The sequence below is a fragment of the Lygodium microphyllum genome, chromosome 3, assembly GCF_053477565.2.
Source record: "Lygodium microphyllum isolate KBCC chromosome 3, Lygodium_microphyllum_v1.1.10, whole genome shotgun sequence".
In the NCBI taxonomy this organism is placed as follows: domain Eukaryota; kingdom Viridiplantae; phylum Streptophyta; class Polypodiopsida; order Schizaeales; family Lygodiaceae; genus Lygodium; species Lygodium microphyllum.
The window spans coordinates 12,972,044-12,983,987 of NC_141137.1; the positions used below are offsets into that span (position 1 = coordinate 12,972,044).

Consider the following 11,944-nt stretch of genomic DNA (forward strand, 5'->3'; position numbering starts at 1 on the left):
TTGGTGCTTGTTTCAGCCCATACAAAATTCTTTTGAATTTACATACCATTTTTTCCTTCCCTTGTTCAACAAACCCTTCATGCTGCTGCATATATATATCTTCATGCAAATCACCATGTAAAAACGCAGTCTTTACATCCATCTGTATAAGCTCCATATCCTCAACTGCAACCAAGCCCAAAATGGTTCTCAATGTAGCCATCTTGACCATAGGAGAGAAAATCTCATCAAAGTCAATCCCATGCTCCTACTTGTATCCCTTTGCAACCAATCTTGCTTTGTACTTTGGTAAGGAACCATAAGTGACCATCTTGTAAACCCATTTGCATGGAAGTGTTTTCTGCCCTTTAGGCAATTGCACCAAGTCCCAAGTGCCATTTTTCTCAAGAGATTCCATCTTTGAAAACATGGCTTTATACCATATCTTATTGCCCTGTCTGTCCATTACTTCCTTAAAGCAGGACGGTTCACCACAGTCTGTCAATATAACATAATTAGCCACATTGTTTGCACTAGGAACAAATCTATCAGGTTATCTAGTGGCCCTAGACAATCTCTAAACCCAATGATCATTGTTTGCTGACTGTTCTTGCAAATTTCCATTTTCAGCATGCTGTCTTGGCATTTCAGCCTGCAAATCAACATTAACAGCTTTACTGTCCTCGCTGTTCCTGCACATGTAGTGGCTCATTATCATGGGCAATAGCTGGCTGATCATTTCCAGCATTATTTTTTGCATGTACAGGTTCATTTACAGCAAGTATTTGTTACTGTACAACAGGCACATTTTGCTCTCCAAAAGGTGTTTCTTCCAGGAATACAACCCTACGGACCTCCTCAGTCTTTTCAGGTTGTTTGTGCATACAATCTTCCCGGAAGATAAAAGTCATTGCACTTTCCGTTTCTTGAGACCCCACAATCTATATCCCATTTCACCCTCGTCACCATATCCTAGGAAAATGCATTTACAAGACTTTGGCTCAAGTTTGCTGCGTTTTTCTTTACAAATGTGCACAAAAGTCTCGCAGCCAAACACTTTCAGATGAGCATATGAAGGTGGCTTGCCCGACCACGCTTCTTGGGGAACTCCCTGTTAGACAGTCATTTCTTGGACAGATGGATGTCAGTAGCCATGTCAACAACCGCATCAGCAACCACGTCAGCAATCTATGCAGGTGCCACGTGGCAGCTTGCAATCGGACAGGACAAGTTGACAATTTTTATATTATTTTCCTACAATCAGCTGCATTTAATGCAGCCGACCTGATGCTGGGCATTCTTTTCTTTTTGGCTATTTATAGCCAGTTGGTGGCACACTCCAGTCATTATCATTATTAAGTAATTTCAAATTCTGATCATGAGATCTGTTGGCTGAGACAGACTGTGCTCGGGCCGATGGAGATCGAGCTCATCAAGTCGGAGACATACGCAGATATTTCCTCTGCCTCCTTGTGTATTTCTGCACTCTTATACAGCATACTACACCACAGATTTTTTGCGTTTACACACACTCTCTCTCTCTCTCTCTCTCTCTCTCTCTCTCTCTCTCTCTCTCTCTCTCTCTCTCTCTCTCTCTCTCTCTCTCTCTCTCTCTCTCTATGTTCACTCTCTCTCATCTTTGTCATACGCTTCTGCATTGCTGCACTCTGACATAGTATCAGAGCAGTGAAGATGGATTGACTGAGGGCGGAACCTATCTGAAGAGGAGATTTTAGCGCGACAAAAGGCTGTGTTTCCAGGATTCGAGGGCGAGCGGGAGGTCTGTGCATCGGATCAAGGCTAAAGCGAGCGTGGGCGTGCGGGAAAGGAGTCTAATCGGTGAATTTGTTGCAGGTTATTGCTGTTCGAAGGGGAGGAAGGCTGCGTTTGAGGCCTTCCATTGCAGATTTTACTTTTTCATCGCCTCCGGCGAGTGAAGAAGGTTTGGGCAGTAGAGGCATCAATCCTAGAAGGCTGCGTTTTCATAGTCAAAGTGAGGCTGCTTTTGCGTTTGTGCAGGTATTGCAAGTTAACATGTCTACAGAGACTGATTTGGAGTTCCAGGCGATCATGGATAGGAAGGTGCCTGTCCTATCGGCTCTTCCAATGGATCAAAAGCTTGATGGTGACAATTACTGCATCTAGCGGGTGATGATGTTGGCCATTTTAGAGTCTTATGATTTGGCGGAACTGGTGATGAAGGAGATTAACAAGTCCTAGGTGAGGGATGAGTCCAAACTCTCTTCCAATGCTCGTACGGAGTTGACCAAGGCCCAATCTCATTGGGACAAACCGGATGCCAAGATTCAATCTTTTCTGTTTCTGTCTCGCACCACAGCCGTGATAGCTCACATCGAGCACTTGACGGTGGCTCGTGAGATATGACTAGAGCTCAACCAAATGTACAACCGGATGACCCTAATGAAGAGGGTTTCTTTGGAGGTGCAGATACGGACTTGGTCCGTGAATAAGTCCTTTTCGCTTCAGGAACACATCAACAAGCTTCGACAGCTTCAGATGCAGGTTTAAGATGCAAAGAAGCCTATTTCCTCCGAAGACATGGCGATCGCTTTACTATCCCAGTTGCTTCCACGATTCGGTACTTTTTATTCCGCTCTTATTGCTTCAAGGCGGGAGTCGACTTTTCAGTGGGAAGAGTTGGCTCCTATAGTCTTGGACCAAGAGGAACAATTGAAGGGAGACATTGGTTGGTCAAGCCTCTTAGAAGAAGGGGAAGGACCAAAAGAAGAAGAAGGAGGACAACAAATCCAAGAAGAACACAGAGAAGGAATCAACTTGCCATATTTATGGAAAGACCGATTACTGAAAGAAGGATTGCCCGAACAAAGACAAGAAAGATACCAAGAAGGACACGAAGAACCTGGAGCGGTGGCTGCACCCTCATCAACTGCTTTTCTACACTTAGCAGTCATTGAGGACTCTACACCAACTTCTTCTGATGCTGCGATGACAGCTCCCTAGACTCGAGAGTGGATTGTGGACAGTGGTGCCTCACGGCACATGACTCCTTCCGTTGGTGTTGCTCATTTGTGACGTTCGAGTGGACAGATTCTCATTGGAGACAACTCTTCTGTGCCTATTGCTACACGGGGTGAGATGCAACTTATTCCAGATGGATGTGGTGATACCCACATCTCTGAGGTGTTGCATGTGCCAGGATTGGGGTATCATTTACTTTCGGTTCATAAGATTTGTGCTCTTGGCCTCTTGGTGAAGTTTGACAGTGATATTGTTCGAGTCCTTGATCGTGGATTGAGAAAGGTTTTCTCTACAGGTTATGAGAAGAATGGAGTCTACAAATTAAAGTCTTCTTCAAATCTTACTCCTCTTCTTCTAACTTCTCAGACACAGTCCGAGCTATGGCATGCTTGGTTTAACCAGTACCTTCGGAAGGCATCGTGAGGGTCGTTTGTCCAAGGCTTGCCGGACATAGTGGTGAGCCATCAGCCATGTGTCTCCTGTATTCGAGGGAAACTGCATCGAGATGCAATTCCCTACAAAGCTTCTAGGCGGTCTACTTCACCCATGGAGCTTGTATCTACGGATCTTTGTGGCCCGATGAGGACCAAGTCCCTGAAGGGGAGCTTGTACTTCATGTTGATCGTAGATGACTGCAACAGGATGACTTAGGCCTATTTCTTGACTTTGAAGTTTGAGGCTTTCTCTCATTTCAAGGATTGGCTTCTCTTTGAGAAGAACCGTTTTAGCCGGCGATGGAAGATCTTGCGTTCAAACAAGGGAGTTGAATTTATGTCTAATGAGTTTACTCGTTTTTGTGCAGATAGGGGCATTCACCAAGAGTTTACTAACACTAACACTTCCCAAGAGAATGGCATTTTGAAGTGGAAGAATCAAAGTGTGATCGAGATGGCACGCACCATGATGGAGCACCGACAGACAACTCAGTTTCTGTGGGCCGGGGCAATGGCTACCACATTCCACATCCTTAATCGATCTCCCACTTCGACCATTGACAGGATGACACCTTTTGAGGCTTACTTCGGGACTAAGCCTGATGTCTCTTATTTCAGGATCTTCGGGTGTGACGCCTATGTGCACATTCCGAAGACGCTGCGTGATAAGTTCGAAGCGGCTTCCCGAAGACAAGTTTTTGTTGACTATAGCTCCCAATCCCAAGGTTTTTGTTTGTTTGATCCCGTTAAGCGGGATGTCATCATGAGCCAAGATGTGCGGTTCGTGGAAGTACCGGCCACAGAGGGGGGTGAGGAGCACCCTGTCCTTGGAGATCCGGGGGAGAGTTGGGCTCCCGAGATAGTTTCTTTGGAGCTAGAGCCTCTTGATGGAGATTCTTCTTCGGATTTAGAGTCTTCTCTTCCATCGGCCACCCCCGAGGAGCTTCCGCCGGTGGATGTTCCTGAGTCTTCAGCAGATGGGGAGCAACGAGGAGACGTTCATCCTCCTCCTCCTTGGGCCTGTGACACACTCCGAGATTCAGGAAATGGAGGGGGTCCCTAAGGAGTGGGCACTGCAGGATGAACCGCGGAGGTCACGGAGGAATCAAGCACATTCTTCAGAGCTTGTCTGCTCTAACTATTGTTTACTGACTCGTGTTATGTAGGATCGAGAACCCACTTCAGTGAAGGAGGCTTTGCAGTCTGATCATTGGCGGAAGGCCATGGAAGCTGAGTTGGAGGCTATTGAGAGGAATGGCACTTGGTCTCTTGTGCCTCGCCCCTCTCACAAGAAGATCCTCTGATGGAAAAGTTTACAGGTTGAAGAAGGCCTTGTATGGCCTCAAGCAGGCTCCGCGTGCATGGAACGAGAAGATTGACTCGTTTCTTCAGTCGAAGTTGGGATATCAGCGCTCCAAGGGCGATCCGCAGCTTTATGTACACACTTCCGAGATTGGTCGTGTGTTGTTTGTACTGTGTGTTGATGATTTGATTTTAACAGGGGATCTTGCACAGCAAGTCCGAGAGACCAAGACAGCTTTACATCAGGCATTCAAGATGACGGATTTGGGGCTTCTTTATTTCTTCTTCCGTCACGAGATTTATCAATCTCAGAGGGGGATTTTCATCTCTCAGCAGAGGTATATTCAGGAGCTCTTGGTGACTTTTGAGATGGAGACTTGTCGGCCCATTACTACTACTATGGATCCGAATTGGAAGGCCACTTCACACTCAGATTCTCCCGTGATGGATGCTTCACGTTACTTGTCAAGCACTTCATCCTTGCTACAAATAGGGTAAACCCATACTTTCCGTGTAGCATCATCGACAAAGGTGGCAAAATATTTCTTTCCCCCTAAAGATAATCCTGACATTTGACATACATCCGAATGTACTAACTCTAGAGGAGAAGATTTCAAAGAAAGAGTCTTTTTAAGAGATGTTTGTACATGTTTGCCATAAATACAATGATCACAATGCTCAAAATCAACATCACGAAGACAAGGCAAGTAACCCAAACGAGAAAACACTTTCATTCTTGTTTGACTCATGTGTACCAACCGGCCATGCCACAAAGAAACGCTTGGCTGCTCGGTCACGACAACAACATGGTCATGCATACTAGATACATGAAGTGGATACAAAGTATCACTTTGCAACCTCTGATAATAATCCTAGATCCCTTACAGGTCTTCCATTTTCCATCACCAAAGGTGGTATGAAAACTATCATCATCTAGCTGCCCTATGCTAATCAAGCTCTTCTTAAGCTAAGATACATGCCGTACATACTGAAGTGTAAAGACAGAGCCATGCTGAAATTGTAATTGCATACTACCAATACTTGCAATCTCACATGCATAGTTGTCCCCAAGATGGACAATACCATGTCCACCCCTTGTATAGGCGGAAAACCACTCATGATGAGGGGTGACATGAAAGGAAGCACCTGAATCAAAAATCCAGGTATACATGTAATCATCTGTATCTGCAAGTAAAGCATGTGCGCCAAAGTGTGAAGAGACAAAGAGTACATCACTCCCACTGTCACTGTCACGAGTGACTACATTCACCTCGTCAATTTTTACACTGCTTTTCTTAGGCTGACTGTCCTTCTTCTCTTCCTTGCTATCATCTATCTTCTTGCCTTTTCCTTTCTCTTTTTTCCATTTGTAGCAGTCACGTTTAAAGTGACCCTTCTTGCCACAATGATGGCATTCAACATCTTTGCCACGTGATTTACTGCGTCCCTTGCCATCATATTTGCCCTTTTGCTGTAATCTACCCCTAGTATGCAAAGCGCTGGAAGACTTACTGGATGCATTGTTCTGCCGATTCATCTCTTCCATAAGTAGAGCACTCTCTACATTAGCATACAAAAGGATTACATTAGAATTGCTCATAGCAGTCTTGAATGTATCCCAACTCTCTGATAGAGTGCAAAGCAAGAAAGTAGCCTTCAATTCTCATCAATCATGAACTTCAAGGCAACCAACTGGCTGAAATGGAGTTAAACTCACTCAAGTGAGTAGACATTGTTGTACTCTCTTTCATACACAAATCCATAAGCTTTTTCAGCCAATACACTTTGCTTACAGCACTCTTTTGTGCATACAATTCTTCCAGTCTAGTCCATATAGCATATGCAGAATCCAAACCTTCAATGTCGAAGAGCAAGGCATCAGAAATCGATAGCTCTATGGTTGAGCGTGCAAGCTCATTTAACTCATCCCAATCGTCCTGATCCATGTCCGAGGGCTTTGCCCCTTTGGTTTTGATCGGCTTTACTTGCTTCTTTTGTAACAGGATATTGTAGTACTGCTTTTGCTAAACTGTAAAGTTATGTACGCCTTCAAGCTTCTTTATGTGCATCAAATTATTGCTGTCATTGCTGCCAGCCATGATTTTCAGCCCAAATGTGACCAAAAAACCAGCAAATGCAGGCCCAAACTGTCACCCAAGTGACCAAGGTACAAGCAAGTACCAATCAGCAATAAATGACCGCGTAGAAAGCACAAATTTCAGATCTGTAATTAAATTTTCAGAAGCACTTGTACCCACGGGCATAAAATTTGACACGAATGGCAAAAGCCCCAAAATTTTATGCTCAAAGCATCAAACACACATCTGCATTTCCTCTGTCATGCATAGGACAGGCCAATTTTGCCAAAATAGAGCAATTTCAGCAAAACCCCCAAATTTTACCAAGTGTTGATGTCCAACCTGCATGTACATAAAATGACCAAATGTTGCACAGATTTTGCCCAAATTGCAAAAGCCCCAAATTGCACAAGGTCCAATGTGCGTCAATGTCGAGAAATTGGATAAATTTCAGCCCAATTTGCACATGTACATGAGAAGCCCCAAATGTCGGAACAAAATGTCACAAATTCTTGCAATTTCTGAGACAAATTTGCTTGTCCTACATCACAATCCCAAAATCTAGGAAAAGCCCCAAATTTTATGGGTCCAATGTTGAGAAATTTCACTCAGACAAGCAAAATTTTAATAATTGTGGCGAAATTCCCAATTCAAATGCGCACAATGTCTACAATTTTTAACACAAATGCCTCAATTTTACATGAACAGTACTTAGTCTGGAGAAGCCCCAAATTTCTGGGACAAGATTGCACAAATTTGACCCTTTTGTGCCTAGTGCGCGAAACCCCATCAGTGGGTAAAAGAAATTTCAAAAAAAGACAACAAACACACTATAGCATGAATGAATATTGTATCTCCAACTCTCATGTCTCAAGGATTGAAATAGAGGTAATGAGATGAAGAGTATGTTATATTGTAACAAATCCCGAGACACAACAAGGCAACCTTTGAAGACATGTCGCAATAGCAAACACAATAATGTGGATGCCGCATTAATGTCACACATACATAAAAGAGAAAATCTACAAATGTAGCCACCACTAGAGTGTGTGTGATAGACTACACAACTCCAAGAAAGTCAAAATGCGACAAATGATGTAAGCAACAGCTGCCTAATAATGGGCAAACAAGCCTTTTGGAGTTAAATGCAACCTATGGAAGATGTCGCCAATTGTTGAAACAAGGGTAGATGCAATAAACACAATCCAAAACCTACCATTGGCTACAAATGCAGCCTTTAAAAGGTAAACAAATGGAATCAATAATGGGACGTGAGATGTGAACAACGCAATTCTAACACCTGAAACTTGCAAAAATAAGATTGGATTAAGTAGGAGGATAGATTATCTATTTATAGAAAGTTTGAGGCCTCCCAAATTACAATTTATATACGGGACCCTGAAACTCTCTCAAATTGCTTCTGTTTGCAAAAAATATTTAAAATTTATTAATTAATTTGAGTTGTGGGGCTACTTAATGAAAGCTAATGATATTTAGCTCAACAAAGTATGTGTGATATTAACAATCCAAAGTGTTCATGTTCATGGCACATCAAAGTTGAAAATTACTTGAGAAAAGGTATGTAATGTAGAAGAGTTATCTCAATTCAAGCAACGAGGTGGCTTCAAGGAATCAAAGTGAAGAGAGTTTCTTCGTGCTTGAGCTCTTTCATTTGATACCTGTACAAGTGCCCATTACCTACTATGATAAAGATTTAAGGAATCTCTTCCGCCTTCTTAGATTCTCTCATCTTATGTTGAGTTGTGCAAGTAGGACCATGAGTCTTATAGAAGAAGTGCTCATAGATCATAGACATGATTTCTTCTCCTTTCTTATCAAAGATAGTTTGCTCTCTAGCTACTCATAAAAGTGAATCTTACTTTTAATATCCTTGTCTATCTATCAACAATAAGAAAATATTTACGCATTTAAAATATGTTTTTAATGCTGATATGTTTTGCCTAACTATTGCCATGCTATAGAAAGATTAGACATCAAGTATTTTTCGAGTCTGTCGAATTTTTCACATTAATAAAGCCTAGCTACCTAGGGGGGCATTTCCCAAGACCAAGGCTCATCGTGTGGTGTTAGCATGATTTCTCTCTACACTTATTTTTTGAAATCATAATATAGCTATAGAAATGATAATTGATCAAATGTATAATTTGAGTTGTTTCCCAATTATGACCTCTCAGATCTTACCCATGGATGAAGCTGTTTCACCAAAAACTCAAGCTAATAGTTAGTTTTCATGGATGTTGATCAAGTTGGCCACCGGTCCGTTTATATGAAGATTTGTACAAGGATGTTGCAAAGGAAGAGGGATTGGGGATGCCATGTTGTTGTCTACATCATCATCAAAATGATGCAGACCAGTGCCCTCTGCAATGGCCTGCTCCCAAGAAGGATGAAAGGTTGAGATGCAGAGTGGTCAAGACTGATCTGATAGTGAAAACTGCTCTGATACTGTAAACCACTGCCCACAAGGCAAAGGTTATGATCTTGCACCTCACTTGTATGCATGATGGTGGACACTCGTGCACACAAGTCACAAGCCTGACAATGAAAGGACTACTCAACCTATATATGACAATCTAAATCACACATGCACAGAGCTGGCTGTGCATGACAGTCTTGCTTGCATGACAGTCGGCCTGCAATTATACTAAACATGCCTGGGAATTTTCTCAAAACTACAAGTACTGCCTCTTAAAAACAGGGCATGAGCAACATACACACATACTAGACATTGCATTTGTTTGGAACTGTATTGTCTGATTCATTTTGCTTCCTTAACTGTCTTGTGATGTACAATATGTGACATGTTTGAGGTAGCTGTGAAAAATGTCCTAAACCGTACATCGAGGAAGGCAAAAAACACACATCAATAGAAGCAACAGGTGTCGGCTGCAAAACAGTAGAGTCCCTCCAATCACGCTGCCACATCCGAGTCTGCATGATCCAGCCAGCTTATCAGATAAGCATTCTCCCCACACATAGAAAGAAAAGTGGAAAGGGTATATCCTCAGCAACAACAGAGAAGTAATGGTCGAGAGTCTGCAAAGTTGCTTCTTACCTGAACATATCGAACAGCAGTAGAAGTGTAATCGACAGTGCGCCTATGCACAGGCTTTCGTATACGCTTACCTACAAGACAAAATTCTGCCAAATCAGGAGGAGACTGCAAGGACTACAGTCCAGAGCAATCAAACAAATGCACTAGAAAATAGATATTGTGGCAACTGTCCAATCAATGGCCCTCTGAAACGTATGCTTGCAAAAGGACAAATATTAGGCCCTTGGATAATCAGTTCAGCAGGAGTTTGGAACACAGCTTATTAAAAGTTCTAGATGATAGTCTTGCATACAGTGAATTTGCTGAGAGTTGCTTGCTTATCATGCGCTATGGTGGAGCTGGCTGAAATATGCTAGTTTGACAGACGTCCGTACACAAGGTCAATGCTGATTACACTATCAGAGGCTGTGTCGGTAGTGGTTCGTGCGATTCAAGTGTGCAAGTTCACCATATTTTCAGACAATTGTCTCACAGCCCATCTAACGTCCCTGTTTAGAATATCCTCTCTAATATAGTTACTTATACTCTTAATGTACGCGTCATACAAGATGAAAACCCCAGTATACTGTGTGTGAGAGCGCACAATCGCAAGGAACAGAAAATTAGGGTTTCTTGCAATGAAAAAACGAGACGCTGTATGAACAGAAGTGATTGTAGAGAAATGTACCATCGCCATCGAAGGCGCCAACTTCTCCGCCGCCGGCGGAAGAAGAGAGGGGAAGTCCACCTCCCTGGCGCCTGCTGTGCAGCGTCGTGACGTCGTGACCACCACCACCCGCGACAACATCCGTGGGGTTGCCGTACATCGTCGAAAACACCGGAGTTCTCTCACAGTCGAGAGACCAGCGTTTCAAATATACGACCCTTCTTTACCTTTGGCGCACAAAACTCTTCATGGGGATTGTTCCTACAAGCGCTCTCTCTCTCTCTCTCCGCACCTAGATTCTCCCGATACTACTCTCCGATGTTCTTTTGGCACTTCGTACTCGAGTTTGAAGGATTAGTATTAATAACAATTAGAGGACTTCGTATCTTAATCTTAATGTACATTACATGTGGCAAGAAGGTTCATGGGTTGTTGAGTTATAAAAAAAGCCAACCATATATGTATGTATGTATATGATGTATATGTGTGTATACATTCTCTCTCTCTCTTTATATATATATAAATTTTGAAAATAATAACAATTTGTTTGTTAGACCCTCTCTCTCTCTCTCTCTCTCTCTCTCTCTCTCTCTCTCTCTCATGTTGCATGCATTGAATGCAAGCATGTGGAAAGTTTCACCAAGGCTAGGGTTGAAGAGAAGTCTTCTCTCCCTTTCTTTGTGCTCACGTGTATAATGGTGACTCATGGTTCTCCTAGGGCATGATGCACGGCCTCCTAAGGTTGCTCATTGGATGTGATAATATTGCTAGCAATGAACTCTATAGATTCAGTGTAATGTTCTGCCCGCTTCCGCATATGACCCCCCTTTAACTTTAATAAAAATTAATCAAATTTTTTTAACGTCCCCCCTATCGACGTCGCCAGCTTGGTGGAGGGACGGGGAGTCGCAAAAGCCAGGTGACGTGGTGGAGGGTGGCGACAAACATAAGGAGGAAGTGAAGGTGATGATGTCGACAGAGGTGGGCAACATGGAGGTAGCTCCACCCTAGCTGCCCACGTGGAGGGAAGGGCCTCCATCACGCCCCCATATTACCCCTGCCCCCCCTCCCCCATTGTAAGGGGTATGGGGATGGATTGGAACAGAAGGGCTTGAGCCTGCGTGTTGAGCAGCACGCTGAGGAAGAGAGAGGAAGAAGAGAGAGGAGAAGAGAGGGAGAGAGAGAGGAGAAGAAGAGGAGAAGAGAAGAAGAAGAAAAAGAGAAAGAGAGGGAGGGAGAAGAAGAAGAAGAAGAGGGAATAAGAGAAGATGAGTTAGAGAGAGAGAGAGAGAAGAGAGAAAAAGAGGAGGAGAAGAAGAGGAAAGAGAGAGAGAGAGAGAGAGAGAGAGAGAGAGAGAGAGAGAGAGAGAAAAGAAGAGGGAAAAAGAGAGAGAGGAAGAGAGATTCTTTCCCTTCCGCTCTGAAGAGG

At 43.3% G+C, this 11,944-nt stretch overlaps 1 protein-coding gene across 1 annotated transcript in view; it reads right to left on the bottom strand.

Moving 5' to 3' along the window:
• Positions 1-10,796, bottom strand: part of FY (Transducin/WD40 repeat-like superfamily protein) — a 107,277-nt gene extending 96,481 nt beyond the window's left edge. Inside the window, exons 1-3 of the mRNA XM_087668484.1 lie at positions 10,537-10,796; positions 9,870-9,940; positions 9,677-9,745 (exon numbers count right to left, since the gene is read on the bottom strand). Of these exons, the coding sequence (XP_087524610.1) occupies positions 9,677-9,745; positions 9,870-9,940; positions 10,537-10,675 (279 nt within the window). The 5' untranslated portion in view covers positions 10,676-10,796. The remainder of the gene's footprint in view (positions 1-9,676; positions 9,746-9,869; positions 9,941-10,536) is intronic.
• Between the last annotated feature and the right edge of the window lie 1,148 nt (positions 10,797-11,944).